This window comes from Lampetra planeri, chromosome 11 (genome assembly GCF_965212315.1).
Source record: "Lampetra planeri chromosome 11, kcLamPlan1.2.h2, whole genome shotgun sequence".
NCBI lineage: Eukaryota > Metazoa > Chordata > Hyperoartia > Petromyzontiformes > Petromyzontidae > Lampetra > Lampetra planeri.
The window spans coordinates 1,875,420-1,899,441 of NC_136117.1; the positions used below are offsets into that span (position 1 = coordinate 1,875,420).

The following is a 24,022-nucleotide window of genomic DNA, read 5'->3' on the forward strand; positions in this document are numbered from 1 at the left end:
ATAAACGTACTAAACAGTACAGTAATCAATGTCATCGTTTACACAGAGTGGTGGATTTGAGTGTGCCGCGGTGGCAAGATGCTAAACATCTCGTTGGTATACAGGAGGTCGTGGGTTCGATCTGGTGCATGGTACATGTAGCAAATCACCCCACTGTCTCCTGGTTCCTCCTTGTTAAAATAAACGTACTAAACAGTACAGTAATCAATGTCATCGTTTACACAGAGTGGTGGATTTGAGTGTGCCGCGGTGGCAAGATGCTAAACATCTCGTTGGTATACAGGAGGTCGTGGGTTCGATCCCGACACTTACGCCTGTATATTTCTAGTTTGCATGTTCTCCCCATGGTCTCGTGGATTTTTCTCCGGGTCCTCCAGTTTTCCCCTCCACATTTAGAATCAACATGCGTTGAATGTATTTGGCTGCTATAAATTTCCACATGATAAGCCACTTCATGGGGCTATCATTTGTTGCCAGCTCACTTCTGAAGAGAGCTATATAGCTCAGTGGGCCTTACCTGGCAAAATGAAAATAACATAAAAATCGTTAAGTTTAGAGTGACTGTTGCCTGTAGGTGAGTACGAATGGTGGCCCCCATGGTGTAAAGGTAAAGCCCTCTCCATCTATGGGCTCCCAGAGGCACAAGGCAGCAGTGGACGTTGCCGGCTATACTCTACTAATGGGTGCTGAGGTCAAGACTGGTGTACAGTTGTCCCCTGTTTCACTGCTGCCTGATGGGACAGACACATTATCAACCCTTTGAGTTGGTTTTGACCTAAAACTTTCGTGACTGCAGGAATTTATGTTCTTTGGTTATTTCGGTAAAGTCACGTAGATAGGAAACAAATAAAGTGAATACAAATTGAAATAAAAAAACAAAAAAAACACAAATGTAGACTGTAGCCTGGTTCTTAATCGGACTGAGTGTACTGGCAGTCTATAATGTAGACTGTAGCCTGGTTATTAAGTTTGGTGAGTGTACTGGCAGTCTATAATGTAGACTGTAGCCTAGTTCTTAACCTCGGTGAGCATACTGGCAGTCTATAATGTAGACTGTAGCATGGTTCTTAACCTTAGTGAGTGTACTGGCAATCTATAATGTAGACTGTAGCCTGGTTTTTAAGCTGGTGAGCATATTGACAGTCTATAATGTAGACTGTAGCAATGATTATTAAACTGAGTGAGCTCAGTTTAATAACCATTGCTGAGTGAGCTCAGTTTTGTAACCATTGCTACAGTCTACATTATAGGCTGCCAGTACACACACCAAACTTAATAACCAGGCTACAGTCCACATTATAGATTGCCAGTACACTCACTCTAATTAAGAACCAGGCTACAGTTTACATTCGTGTTTTTTTAAAGTATTATTATTATTTTTTTGTTATCATTTTCCTATCTACTTGACTTTACCGAAAGAACCAAAAAATAATACTTTGAGTTGGTGGTCTTCACAATCAAACGGCTGCATGTTCACCTCTCTTGGGGTTGGAGGTCTGGACAAGGCTGAGAGCATTTTGCAATGTGGTGGTCACATGGCATGCAAGGCATAATGGGGGTCATACCTTCCTGCATGTAGTAGTAGGCTTTCGCAACCAATATTATCCATAATAAAGGTGTTTTGGGTTAGATTGCGTAAATATGAGTTGTTAACCCGTCCTCACCTGACATCCAATTAGGAAGGTTTGTCACGTGAACAAAACGTGCCAGTTAGTTACTATTTCGGCACATCTCTGTGGTGGAGAGTAAATCCGCTGCAACATTTACAATTTGTACAAATTGAGGATGTGGTTTATTATGGATTTTATGTATCATTATGTTTCCTCATCACTTGCAGAAAGTTTGGAAACTTCAGTGATTGTGAAGCGCGTGAGCGCTCTAAGCAGAGTCCCCCCCCCCCCCATTGTCCTTGCGCCTCTCCCCCCCGAATCAGAACGAGCAAGGCGTTTCAGGTGCGCGTGAAGAAACTGAACGCGTCCACGGACCTCAGGGTGAACGACGCGCTCTGCACGATGCTCAACGTGCTCATCGACACGACGCAGCAGAGCTCCAAGCTGTGCTGCCACGTCGAGGTTCGGCCACGCACCAGGGGCTGTGTCACCGCTTCCCCCGAGTGCGGGGCCGCGACATTCACAAAGTTTTGCGCGTACGGTTTGGGAACGTGACGTGGCGTTCGTGAGAGCATCAATGTGTCGCGACGGTGAGGCACCTAGAGCGACGCCGCGTCCGCGAGAGTGACGCCTTTAGAGTAACGTCTCTAGAGTAACGTCGTGTCTGAGACTCCTACACCAGTGAGGGTGACTCCACACCAGTGAGGGTGACTCCACACTAGTGAGAGTGACTCCATGCTAGTGAGATTGACTCCATGCTAGTGAGATTGACTCCACGCTAGTGAGAGTGACATCACAAGAGTGACGTCGCGAGAGGTTTTTTTTCCATTTTAGCTTCATATTCATACAATGTCAAATTGTGCATTGGGTTTTGATAAGCTGCGTGACGCGGTGTATTGGTATCTTACAGTCTGTTGTGAGCGATGAGCCCATGGGTGAGTTCCCTCATTTCTCAAACAGGAGCTGCCTGGCCACTCCAAAGCTGAGATCGAGATTCGGAAAACGCGGAAGGAAGTCAGCGCCCTGCTCATTGATAAGGTACTGCAATCAAATAAGACCTTCCAAAGCGATTCCCTGCTCAGATGAGCACGTGGCACTGCTCATCTTATATGTGTAGTAGGTTCAAATTAGGTGCACACACACGCAACTTGGAGGCAACACTATTTATTAAACGGTAAGTAATATAACACTGTACATAAGGTGGTGACCACCTTCCTCAACTCACTAACACTCTGGAACACAACACAGACTGGACCAGGCAGGCAACGGCCTGCCTGGCCCAGGACGACGACTCGGGACTTGACGACCAATGATGTCTTCACTTTGGAGTACAGTACAACAGCAGCCTCGCTCTGCGTTCACACCACGCTTATATTTGGTTTCGCGTGGCTGGCTCCGCCCCGGCGTGGCTGGCTCTCTTCAGGCCACGCCTCCCTTCCCAGGACACGCCTCACTTCCCCCACCTCTGGGAGGGTCCGGATCCCTCCACCACGCGACCCCCCAGGCACCCCCTTGGGGCCCCCAGCCTTCGTACGGGCCGACACAGTAGTGACCTTTCTCTGTCACTACATCACCCCCTCCTGTATAAACACACAGCCGTCCCCGGCTGTAACACAACTGTGAAACATCGAAAAGGTGTGCCTCCGAACCAACAACATCAATAAATGACCGGCGACCGATAAGAAATACAATCACGTAATATATACAGAATCAACGAGGGTAAAAGGGAACTGCATAGAAAACGGGGAATTAACAACAAATATACATGAAAACTGGCTAACCCACTTACGCTCCAGCACAGCCCCCCCCCCGTTAGAATCACGCATGCAATGACAGTCATCCGTTAGCACCCCCCGCCTTTCCGACGTGGCGTCACAACCAGTAGCACGCGTCGGCCATATCGGGGGGGGGGAATTTCCATGTTACCACCCCACCGCCTTTCCGACGCGGCGTCACAACCAGTAGCACACGTCGGCCATATCGGGGGGGGGAATTTCCATGTTACCACCCCACCGCCTTTCCGACGCGGCGTCACAACCAGTAGCACGCGTCGGCCATATCGGGGGGGGAATTTCCATGTTACCACCCCACCGCCTTTCCGACGCGGCGTCACAACCAGTAGCACACGTCGGCCATATCGGGGGGGGAATTTCCATGTTACCACCCCACCGCCTTTCCGACGCGGCGTCACAACCAGCAGCACGCGTCGGCCATATCGGTGGGATTTTAACCCAGTCTCTCTCCAAGACTCGCATCGCAGCATATAGCTGTACCGACCAAGCCGAGACGACCCATCGTTCACTCACTGCACAACATGCACCCTAACAACTGAGGGATACAGTCTCAACGTAACAGGACAACTCCACCTGAACCTTACGAATCTCCAGCCCACTGTTTCAACGCACCTCGGAGTGTCTCACTCTCCGGGCCGTCAGGTCAAGCCATCAGACACAGCATGATGGGACCACACTCTCTGAGCCATGTGAGCGCACAGCCCACTTGGCTAGACAAGCCACGGAGTGTCTCGATCTCCGGGCTGTCAGGTCAAGCTGTCAGACAGCATGACGGGACCACACTCTCTGAGCCATGTGAGCGCACAGCCCACTAGGCTAGACAAGCCACGGAGTGTCTCGATCTCCGGGCTGTCAGGTCAAGCCGTCAGCCATTGCATGACGGGACCACACTCTCAGAGCCATGTGAGCGCACAGCCCACTAGGCTAGACATACCACGGAGTGTTTCAATCTCCGGGCTGTCAGGTCAAGCCGTCAGCCATTGCATGACGGGACCACACTCTCCGAGCCCTGTGAGCGCACAGCCCACTAGGCTAGACATGCCACGGAGTGTTTCAATCTCCGGGCTGTCAGGTCAAGCCGTCAGCCATTGCATGACGGGACCACACTCTCCGAGCCCTGTGAGCGCACAGCCCACTAGGCTAGACATGCCACGGAGTGTTTCAATCTCCGGGCTGTCAGGTCAAGCCGTCAGCCATTGCATGACGGGACCACAACGTTCATGTTAGACACGCAACACTCACTGGGCCATCCTGTCCAGGACCTGCGCCCCAAGATAGGTGACAACCAGCAGCACAATTCCAAATCCCTGGCAGCATGTCACCATCGCAATTTAACACCATCACAACACATACAATTTGAATGATCCCCCACAGAACTGATCCAATGCCGAACAGGTACGCACAATTTGTGACGATCCCGAATATTCAATGGTCACAACAATACACCTCACATCCCGTATCCGTACACATCATCTCCGAGACTCGCATTGCAGCATGCAGCTGTACCAACCGAGTGGAGAGCAACGCAATTTGACGGCAATTAACGGAAACGCACCCCCGATCCATACAGAACACAAGGAGCATTCCCGCACAAAAGACATCATCTGTGCAACAACGGACAGGAACCAACCAGCGAGTTTGAAACAAACCGAACCTGTCATTTCTAAATCCCCTTCAACATTAACCATGGGACTCAGGGCATTCGAATTTTGAGAGCAAAAAAACTATACACAAACCCCAAGAATCGCCAAATTGATTAATACAGTATATGCAGTATATGAAATTCGTACAGTGAATCATTTGGCGCAATGCTCCATCCAGTCCCCACATGGCAACACACACAATCAATACTCCAGACAATCCGTACATAGTAAATAATCACAAGCAAGTACCCAACATTCCATACAGTTAACAATTCCAAGCAAAGCTCCATACGGTCTGTACCTTGGCAACAATGACGATCAAAGTTTCTTACAGTTACACGTGGCAATCACGAGCGAAACTCCATACAGTATACACAATAACAACGGCGATTTCGCAACAAAACGATGTAACAACACGAGTCATTAACACGGCAACATACAGGATATCAACGGAGCTCGGGACACCAACACGAATTAATCATTAACTACACCCAGAAGATACCGATCTCGACGCCGTATTTAACAACAACACTTGTTACAAGCAGAAACCCGCATGGTCGCCGCGTCACTTAATCACGCACACAACCGGACGAACACGCTCCGCAAACCAGCGAGTTAAAAAAACACACGCTATCGCAACCCGGCGCACGTAAGATGGGTGAAGATTATTATTATTTTTCTTGGGGCCGGGTGCTTGTCATGTCACGACTCGCCTGGCAAACTGTGAATAGCGGAGGGCGGCAAGGTGGAGCACTGGAACGGCCCGAAGAATCTTTCATGGTGAACACGGCCTGCTCTTGCGAACCCATCCACCTCTCGCGCTCGAGCAGAAGGCTGGAACTCCCCCTCTGCAGGCGTTGATGTCGGCGGGAGCGGCATTTCGGCAGCAGGAGCGGCGTTTTGGCGGGAACCGCGCCCCGACCAGCCCTCGAGTTGGCGGGAACCGCGCCCCGACCAGCCCTCGAGTTGGCGGGAACCGCGCCCCGACCAGCCCTCGAGTTGGCGGGAGCGGCGTTTTGGCGGGAACCGCGCCCCGACCAGCCCTCGAGTTGGCGGGAGCGGCGTTTTGGCGGGAACCGCGCCACGATCAGCCACCGAGTTGGCGGCCCCACCGCGTGGCCCGCATGCCTGGGCCTCCCCCCGCCAGCCCCCGCAGAGACGACGGTGTCCTCTCCCCGCGGCTCCATCGCTCCGTTCCCGATGGCGGCGAAGCAGCGGTGCGATGACAGTCCCGCCGCTCCGCGTGCAGCGCCATCTCTCTCCCTCTGTCACCGGGGCTGCCATCCCCGGGGCTGTCCGAAGGATGGTCGTCACACCATCCCCGTCGTACGAAGGCGTCCAGATGAGTTTTGTCTTTGTTTTTCGTGTGCCCATTTTACTTCCCTAGGATAACACCTAGCAATATTTATATTTCCACAACTTCTGACGCCAAATGTAGTAGGTTCAAATTAGGTGCACACACACGCAACTTGGAGGCAACACTATTTATTAAACGGTAAGTAATATAACACTGTACATAAGGTGGTGACCACCTTCCTCAACTCACTAACACTCTGGAACACAACACAGACTGGACCAGGCAGGCAACGGCCTGCCTGGCCCAGGACGACGACTCGGGACTTGACGACCAATGATGTCTTCACTTTGGAGTACAGTACAACAGCAGCCTCGCTCTGCGTTCACACCACGCTTATATTTGGTTTCGCGTGGCTGGCTCCGCCCCGGCGTGGCTGGCTCTCTTCAGGCCACGCCTCCCTTCCCAGGACACGCCTCACTTCCCCCACCTCTGGGAGGGTCCGGATCCCTCCACCACGCGACCCCCCAGGCACCCCCTTGGGGCCCCCAGCCTTCGTACGGGCCGACACAGTAGTGACCTTTCTCTGTCACTACATATGTTTAGTGTTAATACTCACGGAATTCGGGGGTAGAAATACCCACTGGATCCCAGGTTACTGTTAAGATGATGTCAGGAAAGAAAAAAGAATGCCCAGGTAGAAAGTGGTGACATCACCGGATGAGGCGGGGCGATTGTGGCGCTTCCTGGTGGGATTCGGAGTGGAGTGTTTGCACGTGGCGTGAGCTCGTGCGGAAAATAACGAGGAGTTGTGTCTTCTCAATCTTCGTTTGGTGGACTCATTGCACATGTACAGCACCGAGTCAAATTTCGATGTAAAGCTTTCGTGACTGCAGGGATTCATCTTCTTGGTTCTTTCGGTAAAGTCACGTAGAAGGGAAGTAATAAAATAATAAAAATAAAACATAATAAAACAATTCTCACGACGTTTCGGCTACAACGCAAGCAGCCGTCTTCAGGTGAAGAATGAGACACTGCCAAGCTAGGAGCTTATATATAAGCTGAGTTGGAGGTGGAAGAAGAAGAGAGCCTTAACAAAAGAATGTGCATATCAAGAGGAATTTAGCATATTCATGGGAAATGCGTAGGAGGTGGGCGGGGGGGTTTCAAAGTCATATTATGCCCATGCATTATGCAGGATCAGCAGCACCAAAGGGAGGGGGGGGTAGCATTAACAAAGGGAGGGCATGTTAATAGTATGTAGAAGCAATGACACATGTGAATGGGAAAACGGTGGCAGGAGATCCGCAGCGGAGCAAATAATGCATTCCCTGTGGAGAACACAAGATACACAGTTAATGCCAGTGAGTGGACTGCGGTCTGAAAGTCACCATAAACGTGAACAACAATCAGTTAAGATCCGAAGTGGTTTATTACGTCCTTCCAATGATTGCTGAGCCAGAATCCATCTTCTCAGTTGAAATTGTCTCTGTGTTTGTATATGTGGATCGCCTCATGAACGAATCTCTCATGGTAGCCAGACAATTTCAACCGAGAAGATGGATTCTGGCTCAGCAATCATTGGAAGGACGTAATAAACCACTTCGGATCTTAACTGATTGTTGTTCACGTTTATGGTGACTTTCAGACTGCAGTCCACTCACTGGCATTAACTGTGTATCTTGTGTTCTCCACAGGGAATGCATTATTTGCTCCGCTGCGGATCTCCTGCCACCGTTTTTCCATTCACATGTTCATTGCTTCTACATACTATTAACATGCCCTCCCTTTGTTAATGCTACCCCCCCTCCCTTTGGTGCTGCTGATCCTGCATAATGCATGGGCATAATATGACTTTGAAACCCCCCCGCCCACCTCCTACGCATTTCCCATGAATATGCTAAATTCCTATTGATATGCACATTCTTTTGTTAAGGCTCTCTTCTTCTTCCACCTCCAACTCAGCTTATATATAAGCTCCTAGCTTGGCAGTGTCTCATTCTTCACCTGAAGACGGCTGCTTGCGTTGTAGCCGAAACGTCGTGAGAATTGTTTTATTATGTTTTATTTTTATTATTTTATTACTTCCCTTCTACGTGACTTTACCGAAAGAACCAAGAAGAAGCACCGAGTCAGTTTTGACAAAATCCCCACGTCGCTATGGCAGGGGCGAGACGAGACAGCACACGCAGCTGTTGACCTCTGGTACTTATTACACCGACCCAAGAGGAACGGTGTGGACTCGGGAGTCTCCACTTGCTCGACCGACGAGCCACATGCCCCTGTGAATAGTGATTATTGTAGACGTTTCAACCCCTAATCAGGGCCTACATTATTACAGACCTTATTGGTCACCCCGTGCCCTTATAATTCGCAACGTTCATCCTACAAAGTCTCATCACAAAGGATAAACAAACAAATAGACGAAAAAATGTTGCCCGTATTAAAACGGCTGTACGCCGTATGGACCTGAAAACTCAATTTCCCTGTACACGATTATGGATAAACCGTATGGGTTTACAGGTATGTGTTTATAATTATCAGTAACAAATTTGAAAACGTGCTTAATTAAACTTTGATTTAAAAAGAACGTGTACACTGCTTTAAATCCAGGTAATCATTCCAATGGAATTACGTCACATGGGATCATTAATAATGCGAGATGGGACCGTTAATTACAATCTAAATACAATCCTCATGGCTCAAGTACAGACACTGGTGTATCCTCCAGCGTTTCACCAACCACTTCAGCCTCTGAGCAAGCAGTTTATTATCATGGTCGAGTGCTTCCTGTCTAGGCTGTTCATGCGTAGTTTTATGAGAGCTATGGCATGCGTATGTGACCGAACGTTGACACCATATAAAATTGTCGATCTGTTCATTTCATTTGCATATAGCTGCGAAATGAAAAATAATTATCTGATGTCACGCGGTGCACTTGGATGGTAGTTTACAGACGCATGGCTGTGAGAGTCGTGAGCCGTTACCCAGTGGTGATGGCGGCACCACAGCGGCTGTGTGTATGTGTAGCATGTGTGTGTAGCGTATGTCTGTGTGTAGCGTGTGTGTTTCCGCGGTAGTGTAAGCAGTTAACGCGCTGTGCTGTGAACCTGGCGATCTGAGTTTGATTCCCACTCACAGCCAACACCAGTGATGATTATCTGAACCAGTCCTGGGCCTCTGCTAGGTTGACTCAGCCTCAAATGAGTATCTGGTACGGTGTGTAAAATCATCGCCTATGGGGAGAAAATAGCGGTCCGGTATGGTGCTGGCCACCCCACCCCCTCGTGTACCGTGCCTGCCATCATAGGAGCTCGCTAAACAGTACTTTCCCCAACAGTCTGCTAATGCTATATGGGGGATCTTTGTCTTTGTTTCCGCTCCTAGTTTGTGGCCGTTCTGAAAGGCGTTCTGAAGAAGCTGGCGCGATTTGACGAGGGGACATTCCTGAGCACGCTCCTCTCACTCACGGTAGGGAGCAACTCCAGTGCTATCCGCTGCAGGACGAAGGCGTTCTGCATGCTATCACCATCTCGGATGGTCCCGCAAAGCCACCATCCATCTCAGTCTTGCACGTGAACTTTCTCCCGTCGCTCCACCTTCACCGTCGTTGTCCCGATAGCTACATTCTCTCCTTTGGCTGCCTTTTCGCCGCCAGTGTCATCCATCCATCATCGTCCCTTCTCGTGATGATGAGCCCTGCCCCATGAGTCTACGAACTGTCCTTCATAGCCAATTCCACATCTCTGCTTTGTGTTTATTAATTTTGTATCCATGTGTTCCTCTTTCTGTCTCTCACTATAATTCCAAGCGTGCGCCTCAGCGTGTTTTTTTTCACGGACAGTGTTTCAGCCATTTAAATATGTTTGTGTATGTGACCCAGCTGCATGGATCAGCTTCAGTCAGTAAACGTGTGAAGCCTACACTGGCAGATCACCTGTGAACAGTTCTCTGTATTTATGTCATAAACATTGTTACTAACAGAGTTTAGTCTAGTGAGCTAATATCCAGCGTCAAACAGCACTATCAACGTTGTAATAAATAACGGTTAACACATTTCTTTGATTGAGCAATGTTATGAGAGTTTGGGAAAATGGATGATGGGAGGGAATTCCAAAGTGTGAGAGAAGAAGTCCAATGTGGTGAGTGGGTGGGTCAGTGAGTGAGTGTGGGTAACAAGACCTACATTTCTGCTTTATTGACCTGGTCAAGGCCTATGATACCATCAGTAGGCCTGGGCTCTGGGTTGTTCTTAGTGCTTTCGGAGTCCCTGACCCTCTGCTCACGATCATTAAGGACCTTCATAATGGTGAGCGGGCCCGGGTAAAACTACGTGGCCGGGAGTCGGAGCCTTTCCCTTGTTGTGTCTATACCCTTTTTTTTATTAAGAACAATAAAAAAAAAATTATATATATTTTTTTTATTATATATATACATATTTTTTAATTAAATAATGAAAACAACCCACTTCTCCACCGGCTATACCAGGAATCTATGAAACATGGAGGGCCATTAAAACGATAAGAATTCGGTCATAGAGAGGTCAGAGACATCCAGATGGACAAAGATCGATGGCCTGACCTCCCAAGACATCTTGAGATGCACGGAGGGGGTGCAGAGCAGAGAAAAACAACTTTTGCAACTCGCGTTTTCCTTAAACGTTTTCCGTACCGAAAAGTAGAAACTTAACAAAAAGAATTAACCAACAAACAATAGGGGCTTTTAATTAGTAATTCCCTTGTATTACTCGTATTCACCGTATATATATATTATTTTGTATTGTATGTTTCTATCTACCTGACCAAAAAAAAAATAATTACGAATTCCAACAGTTAAGGAAGCGTAAGTGGAAACTTAGTTGCACTTAACCTCAGGACATTAAAATATAACTCAAGAATAAATGTAACACACAGGACCACATAAATGTATTGCAAAAATCTCCTCAGCCACCTTTGTCTCCAACAGTCTGGCACAATCAGATGGCCCATGTATGCTTGGGGGGTTAGGAAAGGTCGCGAGGAGGGGTCGCGGGGGTGTCTGGTTCTTCTCGCTCTGTTTGTGTTTTGTTTCCCTCTCGCAAGGGATGCGCAGAGAGGGGAGTCACGTTTTTTAGTTTAAGCACAAGCACACATAGCGAATGAGCAGTCTGTCCAAGTTGCGCTCAGGCTCGCAACTCGGCTTGCGACGCGGCGTTGCGACGGGGCTCGCAAGGGAGCTGGGGCAGATCGTGCCTCGAAGAGAGATGGGACGACGAGACATCGTTAAGGTGACAGCCTGAGAGCAGTCTGGTTTGAGTCGTGCTCAGTCTTGCAACTCGGCTTGCGACGCGGCGTTGCGACGGGGCTCGCAAGGGAGCTGTGGCAGTCGTGCCTCGAGGAGAGATGGGACGACGAGACATCGTTAAGGTGACAGCCTGAGTGCAGTCTGGTTCGAGTCGCGCTCAGTCTCGCAACTCGGCTTGCGACGCAGCGTTGCAACGGGGCTCGCAAGAGAGCTGGGGCAGATCGTGCCTCGAGGAGAGATGGAACGAGGAGGGGTCGTTCGAGTCGCAGAAGTCTGAGTTCAACCTGGGTCGAGGCTGGGTTTCAGCCGTGCTCCGGCTGGCGGAGCGTCGTGAGGGAGCAAACACCGATGCCGATAGCAGGTGTCGCTTCTCGCAGAACGAAGTTTAGTGCGAGTGATGCTGGCAGCTGCGCGAACAAAGGAAGCACGGAGAAAAGAGAGTGACGAGTGACGACAAGCAATCAACCTGTAAAAGGGCGGAAATCGCCAAGCGTCGACCAACCGAGCATCGAAAAGGACGAGCAGCAGCGGATGAGCAACAAAAGACATCGTTCATCGCCAGAGCGCTCCAAGCCGGTGAGCGCGCACAGCTGCATCGTCCAGAGCCTAAGCCAACACAGCCTGAAGTAAGGGCGAGTGTCCGTGTGAAGTTGGCAGCGATCAAGAAGAGAGCGACAGCTGCAGCACGACCCGGGCGTCACCGAGCGTCGTGCCGACCCAACAATCATCCAGCAGTGGAGAAGCCTGGAGCTGCCACCAAGAGACAGAAAGCGCCATCGAATGCGCAGTGTGCTTGATACCCACACCGACCAACACCCAGTGAGAACAGACAAGACGTCGCAGCGACGACGGAATCATCGCGCACCACGCCGGCGAGCGTCATGCCAACTCGTCGTCCAGCAGTGGAGAGAGAGAGAGCGCACAAGCAGAGACACGCCCGAGCGAGGGAGCAGCACGGCTCGCTGCGGCCACGCCCAACCCAGAGGGGAACTTCGCTGGCGGCGGGTTGTATCCTCCCACACCACACAAGCTAACGACACAACTCCCGGCTCTAAGAAATTTAATTAATATTACGAGGGGACAACGCACACACAGCACGCACACGAATAAGACTTTCAAAAAGAGTTATCTGTGCGTTTCAAAAAGGGTTGCCAATTCAAGGTGGTGCGTTCAATATCAACTGATCGTGCAAAGCAGTTGCTGCCGTCGAGTTACTTGAATAAGGAATGTTTTAGTCATTCATTTTCGTTAATTGCATAATCTTGCCCATGAATTTATTGACGTATACTTGCTTTTGCATACTAGAGTGTCATGTGTTTGTTTAGAATTAAAATTGCTTAACACCAAGTCTCGAGTGCTTCTTTCCAAGTCCATGCAAAACTGTCTTATTCATAAGAACTGTAGCCTGTGATGAGATATGAAACTGGAGACCTCAAATAACATAACACACACTAGGATAATCGGTAAATGTTTAATCAATGATAATCGTGTTATCCTGATTGATACAACTCTGGATAAACGACACTAAGCCTAATTATCATAACTGCTCACATTAACATAATCGCAAGCATTCGCATAAATTACTACGATTATCTCCGTGATTATCATAATTTATGCATATAATTACATACATTATCATAATTTATGCATATTAATACACATATTAACATAATTAATGTGATTTGCACATTTTTCGGAAAATTATTAATTTTTATTATTTTCATCAAAATTTCATAACCCAACACATACAACACCCTGTACACCTTGGGGTGCGACAGGGATGTCCTCTGGCTACCACATTATTTAACATCTATTTCGACTGCGTAGTTCGTGAAGCCTTCAATAGCTGTACCGGGGGAATTTCCATTTGGTACAGATATAATGGGAGGCTGATCGACGCCCGGGTGCGACACTCCACCCCCACAACTCCCAATCGGTGATGGGGCAGTTGTGGAGAGAGTGGAGAGTTTCCCATACCTGGGAAGTGTGCTTATAACCGGCTCCAGTTTATCAGCAGAGGTCTCACTCCGAATCAGTCGAGCGGCAATATATTTTCATCGGTTGCGTAACGCTGTGTGGAAGCTACCTGGTCTGTCGCGCCGCACGAAGCTTCAGGTCTTCTCGGCCACGGTCATTCCCTCCCTTCTCTACGCTTGCGAAACGTGGACCCCCCTAATGGAGCATCTTCGCCGGTTGGAAACATTTAGGTTGGCCTGCCTACGATCCATCCTGGGTTTAACCAGGCTGGATTGTGTGAGGAGCTCACAAATCCTTGAAAGATCTGGGCAAAGTCCCATCGGTGAGCTCCTCCGGCAGGCAAGGCTGCGTTGGCTGGGTCATGTAGCCCGCATGCCCAGCCACCGCATGCCTAAACAGCTTTTGTTCGGCCGGATCGAGGGGGCTAAACGGGCGCGGCACGGGCTAGAGAAGAGATGGAGTGATGTGGTACAGGAGGACGTGGAGCTGAGAGGACTTGCCGATGACTGGTGCCAGCGGTGTCAAGATTGGCCTCTGTGGAGGAGGCTCGTGAAGGACGCTACTGGGCAGTTGGAGGCAGTCGCCCTCCAACAACAACGGAGGGCGGAGGAGCGACGCTCACAACAACGAGCGGAGCGCCGGGTGGCTAAAGCACAGCAAGTTGGTACAGTAGGGGGCACAGGTGGTGCATCAGCCAGTCATCTCGGTCATCTCGGTCAGTCGACCCGTGGCACCTGGGTCTGCCCCGTGACCTCCAGTCAGCGGGTGTTCGACACTTCACATGGCCTCAAGGTGCACTTGGCCTGGCACAAGCGTCGTGGTGACGTCACCGCCACTTGGTGGCGAATGGCGGTTGTTGTTGTGTTGCTGTGACCTACAGTGTGGTGAGTGGGTGGGTGGTTGAGTGAGTCGGTAAGGGAGTGAGCGTATTGTGATCTGCAGTGTGGTGAGTGGGTGGGTAAGTAGGTAAGGGAGTGAGTGTGTTGGTTGATTACAACATTGATGAGAAGAAACAGTCTGGTAGACTTGCAACACGGCTGAATGAATCAATGAGTGAAGTTCATGGGAACAGTAGCCATGGTAGACAGCATAACCATCAACTCAGTGAAAAGGAGCTTATATATTTGTAATGACATGATGACACCTGCTTGCTGGAAAAGGGAAGCACGGGTACGGGCACGGCTAAGACAACATTAAATCTGAAAAGGAGAGGTATCTGGGGTAAAGGTAATAGGCGGGTTGGCCGAGATGCTCCGGGAAGCTGCTCAAAGGTTCCACGATAGGGTATGGCCAGAGGCGGAGCCTAGCCGCGCCTGGGGAGATACAAGCAGCGGGGGTGGACCAGGGCTCGGGGTCCGTGTGTGGATTCTTGGGTCCGGACTGCGTCGCTGCTCGCCGTCATCTCTCTCCGTCGTCCGGCCACATGGAAGATCTCCTGTGGGATTCCATCATCCTCGTCACACTGCCAGCCAGTGGTGTAGCCGAGTTTGGACGGTGGAACCGCACCATGTGTGTGTAGCCAGGAGAGATGCTAATATCTAAGTGTTGTACTCAGAGTGACAAAGATAAGGTTGGCCTGTGTTGTGCCCGTGTAAGAATAAATGAAGTACCCTCTACACGACGTGCCGCGGAAGTCGCTCATTACATATTTGTAATAAATCTGCTAAATTACTGAGCCTTTTTTCCTGGCGGTTTCCCAGTGTGTGCCACATCACCATTATTATTGTTATCCCATCGTGTTTATATTGAGTTATCAGTGACATTTTCAGCACTGTGGATGGAAGAGTTGGTGGATTGAGCAGAGACAGTGTGAGACTCCTTTATTGTGGGCGTCGAGGAGGTGCTCATATTATGACTCGCCAAGAGAAGGCAGTACAGCAACAATGTGAACTTCACCATGTTCGGTCTGATTGGGATAGAGTGTTGCACCCTTGCTCGCATGGATTTTAATTAGGTGAAAAAGACTTGTTTATTGGCTGAAAATATGTAAGTGGCTCAAAATGTTTAGAAATGAATGATCGCTCGTTTAGTGATCATTTGTGGCCAGGTTGCTTCTGAAAAATCAGCTAATAGCTCAGTGGGCCTTGCCTTTTAAAAGAAAACGTTTTTGTAGTAATTTGCTTACCTTTCCTATACTTTGCACTCCTGTTGTATTTTCTCCGGTTGTTGTAACTTTCGGACCCCATGTCCCTACTGGACATCTGTGAAAAAGAGCTTCATAGCTCATCGGATTCCTCCCACAGTCTAAATAAAGATTCTGATGTAAACACTCATCATTAATAAGCTGACATCTTGATTTCCATGGGACGGCAGAGCTTGGGCAGTTGCTACCATCGGCTCACTGCCTGGCCGCTGCCTTCCCCCTTGTCTGCTGGTTCCTTGTGCCTCTGCGTTCCTCCACTTGTGGAGAGTGAGTGAAAACCATTGTGCGCATTACAAGGTGAAGAATTAAAAGGTTTGTCACGTATACATGTGGCATGTTTTCTTTACGTGACAATTCCTTACTAATTGGCTGTGTCGGGTGGTGGCGGGTTTAATGATAAATTTACGAGATCCAACCCAAAAAGCTCTTATGGATAATATTGGTCGCGAAAAACTCATCATTATTTCCGTACCAACTATACTGACGTAAAAAAACGTCAAGTTTGGTTGACTGCATCGCGAGAGCAGCGTAATCAATTTCACACTGGCGTACAATGCATTTCCCGGCATACATCCGCATCCCAGTGGTCATGTCCAGCCCGAACGGGTGCAGATGCTTTAGTATTCTGTGCAGCACACCTTACATTGCTTGCTTCACAGCGAGCCGTGTGACATTCAACTTTAAAATCGGTCCCTTTTATGATTTTCAGAAACCGGGAATGGATTTGGCAGACTCCTACGTCACGTTCGTGCGTCAGAACCAGGAGATCTTTCGTGAAAAGCTTATAGAAGACGATTACATTCAACAGATATGTACGGTAAGTGTGACAACAAATCTGCGACTTATTCTTGCTACAAAGAACAAAGTACAGTTTCAGCTTTATCGTTTATTTGGGGTTGGATCGTGGAGGTATAATGTTGAGAGCTGAGCTCTTGTTAACACCTGATGATGCCAGGTGTAATCTTCAGTGCAACGTCGAAGAATTGTCCAAAATTGTGCTTCCTTTTCAACGTAACCGGTTTGTTGAAAAGCCAAAACAATGGGTAAACATACCACTTTACTTGATAAACTATCCTAACTCTAAATTGTTGATATTTCATGTCCAGATAACAAAGCGTACATAATGCTATGTCACTCATCCTGGTCTCTTGAAGGTCGAACCTGGGTAAACAAACGAAACTTGACCGTGAATGTAAACAGTCGCTAAAATGCTTCATTTCAGCGTGAAAGAGTAATGAAAGCACGTTTCGTTTTGCCCATTGCCAGGACTGGTATATCAGCAATGTTCGAGCAATAGACCAGTGGCTGAAGGAGAGAAAAGACATGCAACTCCACCCTCATCAACTAAAGATCCTGAACAGCATGACAAGGGTGAGTGATGACTCGTCTACTCCATATTCCCCACCACGGGGGTTGGGGGGGGGGAGATTAGGAGGTGGGGGGTGGGGGCCTGGTCATTGCTCATGCCACTGTTTGTACCCGTAATCTGATGCTTCTGCTTCTACCTGTAATCTGATGCCACTGTTTGTACCCATAATCTGATGCTACTGCTTCTACCTGTAATCTGATGCCACTGTTTTTACCCATAATCTGATGCTACTGCTTCTACCTGTAATCTGATGCACTGTTTGTACCCATAATCTGATGCTACTGCTTCTATCTGTAATCTGATGCTATTGTTTGTACCCATAATCTGATGCTACTGCTTCTACCTGTAATCTGATGCTACTGCTTGTACTCTAATCTTCACATTTCCACGAACGCCACAGCGCTCCGTCTGAAAGATAGCAATAAAAGCGTATGCAGGCAGTGATATGGTGAAACCTACATTTCCTAACGTCTCAAAATATAGATGTCCAAAATATGAATACCTGAAGATGCTTCATGCTGGTTCAAGCAGAAAGTCATCCCTAATTAGCAATCTCGTTCAATCTTGATTTGAAGCTTTCGTGACTACAGGAATCCATACTCTTTGGTTCTTTTGGTAAAGTCACGTAGGTAGAAAAATAATAGATCACGACGTTTCGATCGCAACACAAGAAATCGTCATCAGGTGGGACAACCACAGCAAGAAAAAACTGCTGAAGTAGTCGAGAGATCTGTCGTGGAACGAGGTTATATCGGCCTCAGCAGTAGGGGGGGAGAGAGAAGGGGGGAGGAGGTGGGGCAGGAAGCGGACCCTGCAGCAGCACCCGGGTCACTGGAGTAGAGATCGGAGAGAGATGCACAGAGAGAGATATAAAGGCACACAGAGAGTCGGAAATAACAGCTGACATAGGCAGGTAGGATGGAAACATCACAGTCAGTTAAGACTTTACCGGGTTAATAACGTCCTTCGACTCAGAGGCAGTGAGAATTGAGCTAAAAATAATAATAATCGGCACGTTGTTAAACACGACGGTTGAATTTGTTTGGCCGTGTTAGGTTGTGGAGGGTCTTCCCACAAAAATTGGCAAGATCGTGACGTGTATCAAACCTAAATGTCAAGTATGAATCATTTATTTGTGCTATTTACACTCTTTGTTATGAGTCTGAAAGCCCATTATAGTACTGAAGAGTAGTCAGGGTTGGGGAAATAGGCCACTCGGCCACTCGCAGCCAAGTCAACGTCATTTTCAGGCATCAGGTGTCGTCTAAGTTATTTCAGACTTTGTCATATTCTAATAGTTTTAAAATACATCTTCTATTCTACACTGTAACGCGTACTAAACAAGTTCGTCAGGCAAACGGGCACAGGTGTGTGTTGGCCATTTAACTCAATGTGATATCAAGGTTTTGTGTACAATAATCTATAAATAATGTAATTGACTCGTCCAGGATGCCTCAATGAGGTTTTTTGGAATGGTACTGCATTTAGATGTTTAGATAATTCCTTTTATAAGGGAAATGTTCACGTTATAAAAACCAGAGTACCGAGAGAAAACCCTTGCAATAGAGGGGATAACACACAAAGGTCGGTACCGATAGATGAATCCACTTGCTCTACTGCGATCTGCAGACTACCTCACGGACTTTTTAGTGTTTTACAAATCTGTGCGACCCCCCACTGCCGCTCACCTCCCAACCTTATGCCTGCTCTACCAAAACACTTGGCACAAAGCTGTTTGCCGCATTATAGGGTAAAATATCCACTCAGAATTGGCAGATTATATATTTTTTGTAAATGCCGTTGTTTAAGTTGGTACATGTCCTGTTTAAGTGGTACATTTGGTCACGTTAACTGTGGGGTTTGTGTCTGTCCAGCGAATTCGGCATCAATCCATCATGAAACACATGCCATTGAATTACTATTATGTAAATTTGTTTCTACAACAATAATAATTATGAACTTTATTTTATAAAGCGCCTCTTTCGCATCAAAATATATCAAAGCACTGTATATAAAAATAAAGAATTAAATAAACTACTAACAAGTATAAATAAAAAACAACAGAAATACATTAAAAGCTGAAGATAACAGCCATGACTTTATTTGCAAGATAGAATGAAGAACACACTACGATAACAATACAATGATAATACACTCACAGTGTCAGTAAATATCTAATAACTACAGGAAAAGCCATCTAATAATAATTTAAATTTATAAAGCACCCTTAAACAATCGTTCTGAAGGCACTATGCATGAAAAGGCGGAACAACCAATAAAAAGTGAGATGTTTGAAAATACTAAAGAGAGCAAGCCATTTTAATAAAAGATATGGGAGTTTCAATGAAGAGCTCGCAGACACTTTCATGCAACGTCGCTCGTGAAATTTGTTTCTGCACAGATGGGGTATAGGGACTTCCAGCTGCAGGGCGTCCCGGAAAAATATCTCAAGTGCACGAACCATGTGGATGTGCAGAACCGGCTCATCATGGAGGAGACGTCCATGGCCGTGCAGGATGACAGTTCTCACGACTCTAACTAGCATCACACCAACCAGTTTGTACCACCCACAACACAATGACAAGGATCGCGATTCCTTTTTTTGGTAGACCGCCGTTTATGCTGGGGCCATTTCACAGTGCTTTACGCATACCTGGCCTGCCAATCGAGAATTAGTCTGCGGTGCCGGTGGGTGGTGATGATCTCTCTGTATATCCCATTTTAGTGTTTGGGGGGAGGGGGCGATTATTTTGAATTGGCCAAATTTGGACCTTGACGCCATGCCTACTCGTCTCGATGACACCAGGGGAGCTTTAACGTCTACCGTGAAACAGCGGACGTGTAGCAACGCGCTATAGCTGGGTTCGCGTCGCCACCTGAACATACGCCGTATCGCTGTCCTCGCCTTCTACACCTACCCCACACTAGCCAGTGTCTACAAGAGGCAATGTGTATTAACCTGACGCATGGTGCACTAACCACTGGTCCACTTACAACAACCACAGTTGGATTCCTGCACTGTTACTATGCAAATGCTGGCCTCTTATAATACCAATGTCATCCCAGATGCTACATTTGAAAAGTAGCTGAAGCTACGTCATGGGAACTGTAAGAATAATCCTTTGGTTTTCATAAAAGTTGTATTCTTTAAAAATGAAATACATTTTGTATCTGAGGGTGACAACGCCTGATTTATAACTCAGGACATTATAAAACTCGACAATCGTCCACAATCTACCCCCGTACCCACTGACTAACCTGCCACGAGTCACATAACCAAGTTATGCCGACTCTTACCTCATCGTATTATCAAAACTTTGGCAGCACTGACTCTTCAATTCTTTAGCACCTTCATGCTAAACTTTTAATAGGTCTCTCTATATTTCCTATGGCAGGAGGGAAAAGGAACCGTTTTTAAACATTATAGTTGCATGCTAATTTTTTTCAACCAATCTAAGGAGGTGTGAGACGCTGCATGGATTGCAGTGACCACGGTCAGGTGCACGTGGATGGCGCATTAGTCGGTGATGTGTTTGACGGTTTGGCCTTCACCGCAGTCACAGTACAGCAATTCTGTGATCGCCCGTTTGTAGAAGGTGGACTCGCATCACCCACGCTGCGCTCAAGCTCTGTTGTGTCGATATCCGTAGTTGTCGTGGGAGAGAGAAGGCTGGGACTTCCCAGTCAGGTACTCCATGAGGTTCGTGTTTGCCAAGTCTATAGCCACCCACGATTACGTTCAGCGAGTGCCGATGACCTTTAGTAGGTTATTGATCATTTAAAACGTACCACTGCCGCCTCCCGCACATCGTAAGTTTTGCACTTAAAAACTGTGGATTTTCTTCCAAAGTCGATATTATTTGCCATTTTAATGTAATTGGCTACACACTGTTTTCATGTTGTATGGGATTGAACGCTTTTATATATAATTATGGGAATGTTGTTGGTCAATAGGAAACATGATGATCTGCCGAGACGATGTGCACACACTTCTCAATCTCTGCGGTTGTGTTTCCAACTTAATAGGCAACCCTCCCAAGGGAGTGATATTTACTCCTTGAATTTAACATCATACTTTCCGCAAATAGGCTGTGTGTGCAAATGTAGCCCATGGGCCAGAGCAGAAATCGGTTCCACGAGGTAGAAAAAAAAATGTATATTGTACCCATTTGTTTATATGGCCAATACGAGAGGTGCATTTATTCATAATCACATTCATATAAAATGGTCATCGCGTAATTCACTGCCATTGGCCACCTAGAGAAATGGGAACCACTTAATCGATGCCACCTTAGTTGGCACCGACGAGTGAAATACCTGGTCTGGGCTCACGGACTCAAAGCAGTTTAGTACCTTTTTTAGCGTGATTGATTAAAGACTCGAGTCGTAGTTATCATCGTAGAGATTTCCATTGCAATAACATGCAGCTTATTAATTCAGCCTCAGTATTTCACCTGACATTTTAGTATATTTGCATACAATTGCATCATGATTTTAAAGACTGTCGTGGAATATTCTTCATTGATTGGAATATTTTTAGCTACTCTACCTTGTGCCCAGCCTTGGCAGCATTCGTCCCTAAATCGCTGCCTAAAGGGGTGAACGTTTGAACGTCTGCCCAGTACAGACTGCTCTGTTGACCTGTTCAGCAAGGCGGAAGAAGTGTCTGGTAATGTTGAGAAATTATTTGGTGATGCTGCTGCTGCTTCTGCTGTGTTTGCAGTGGTTCACAAGCAAAATAGAAAAAACTCAACACATTCGTTAATAACAATGTAAAAACAAATATATCACAGGCTTAGTTTTGGACATTGGTGCCCGTGCTATGATGAAGGGCCAAATATTGTATATTATCATACCTGTCAATCCATACAGTTTACCCGTATTCTTGTACAGGAAAATTGAGTTTTCAGGTTCAAAATGGTGTACAGCCATTTCAATATGGGCATTTTTTTGTCTGTTTGTATTTCTCCCTTGTGATGGGACGTTGTAAGATGAACCTTGAGAATTATAAAGGCACCGGGTGACCAATAAGGTCTGAATTGGTCTGTAATAAGGTAGGCACTAATAAGGCGTTGATAGGTATGTATTCTTCCTTTCAAGGCCAGTGTTAATGACGAATGTGTGTTGAGTCTTTTTGGGAATTAAAGAGATGACAGGAAAAAGGTGCCAAAACAGGAGGATCCCTGCACTTAAACATGAATATTTTAACATGTAAACGTGACATTGCAATGTTGCAAATGTGTTTGTTGTTAGAGAATTATGGTTTTATGTGGGTGCGTTAGTGGGATTTGTTCACATCATTCGCATAAGGGACACTGCTCGAACTTGGCAAAAATGGGCGAGTGGTTCTATACAGAGAGACGTTTTGGTAAGCCTGGTAAAAATGTGTTCTCAGTGCGAGTAGAATGTACGCATTAATGCGTGTACAGTAGTGTCAACTTTTATGTAAATTTGACACACAGCAAAAATATACATATTCAGATCACTGTATTTAAGTGTCTTGTTAAATGTATTAGTGTTTAGAGTGTTGGAATAATCTTCCCCTCCTGGGACTAATTGTTGGACTAACTATCGTGAAGATTGTGCACTTTAATGTCCACGTGCACGTCGTGTTAGGTATTGTTTGTGATCGGAAAGTAGAAGTTGCAATTAATAAACCAGTCGCATCTATTACAAATTCATGCCTCCCCAGTGGATATTAACGTCCATGTGATCAAACAACCCCCATGACCGAAAGGCTTGGGGAGACCATCATCTAGTGACCGAAAGGCTTGGGGAGACCTGCATCATATCGCAGTGCATCGACAAAGCGTTCTGCAAACGTCTCTTAGGTCAAGCTGCGCAGTGCCATGGTGATGTCTAATTGTTCTGTAGTTAAGGCAGCTGAAATAACAAACAGTCCAAGTCAATGATGAAACTGTGTATGATCTCCAGCGTTTAACGCACCAGCCGTGGCCACGAGTGGGAATCGGAAGAGGAGCGATTTACCCGGTGTGTTCAGCCACCACGGGCGGCTTTAGAGATTAGTGATGGATTTGGTCCTCGGCCTTCAACCACCATCGACCATATCTATGGAATGTATTGCCTTCCTTTGCTTTGCCATTGAAGCTATTATGCAATCATACATTGAGCACCTAACCTTCAGACGATACTGGAGTCATGTGAATGCCCGGTGTATTCACAGTGGTTTTCCAGCCCACGAGTCATGAGTATAATACAGGCACTATGCAGTTCTTTGAATGGTTGTAAATGTCCATGTCTTCCTAGCTGGTGTCATTCAGGTGCTGTTAAGAGCTTACAAATCAAACTTCATGCACTTGCATTGGAATTTCCATCAATGTAAAAGGTAAATTAGATTTTTTTTTTGCATTGAATTGAAATAAAATTATTTTAATACTTTTTTTTTATCTTGCAGAATATTGGGTGTGGTTAGTGTATGAGAATACTGTTTAACATTATTTTATAAATAAAATACCTGCAATTAAAAAGAAAAATTGTCTGAGGCAATTTATCGATGTGCATTTGTACCCCCTGGTCTGTCCTACAAGCGTGGAAATTCAAATTTCTTGACCGGGCGGGTGCGAGCGGGCGGGTGCGAGCGGGCGAGTGCGAGCGAGCGGGCGGGTGTGAGCGAGCGGGTGCGCAAATATGCATATATGTATGTAATTCACTTACATCTTTGCGTATTGTTTTTTTTCCATGTAGATTTTATTGATATCTCGGCCAGCCGGAATGCTGACCTCGCTGGACGAGGGCTCCCCACTTTTAGTGCGGCCAGCCAGAGTTTTACTGCACTGAAAAATATTCCATTTACAAACGTTTAAGCAATAAAGAGGTCTATTAAAGCAATAACCAGTTTGCTGGTTTTGGTAAAACACTAAAACATTTTTTATATAAGACTAGCGGTAAG

General features: G+C 47.0%; 1 protein-coding gene across 1 annotated transcript in view; it reads left to right on the forward strand.

Annotated features, from left to right (window-relative positions):
• LOC144721195 (calcium-dependent secretion activator 1-like) overlaps positions 1-23,606 on the forward strand; it is a 117,896-nt gene extending 94,290 nt beyond the window's left edge. Inside the window, exons 22-27 of the mRNA XM_078598600.1 lie at positions 1,934-2,072; positions 2,571-2,648; positions 9,728-9,811; positions 16,453-16,560; positions 17,010-17,114; positions 19,514-23,606. Coding sequence (XP_078454726.1) covers positions 1,934-2,072; positions 2,571-2,648; positions 9,728-9,811; positions 16,453-16,560; positions 17,010-17,114; positions 19,514-19,654 — 655 coding nt within the window. The 3' untranslated portion in view covers positions 19,655-23,606. The remainder of the gene's footprint in view (positions 1-1,933; positions 2,073-2,570; positions 2,649-9,727; positions 9,812-16,452; positions 16,561-17,009; positions 17,115-19,513) is intronic.
• The last annotated feature ends 416 nt before the right edge of the window (positions 23,607-24,022 follow it).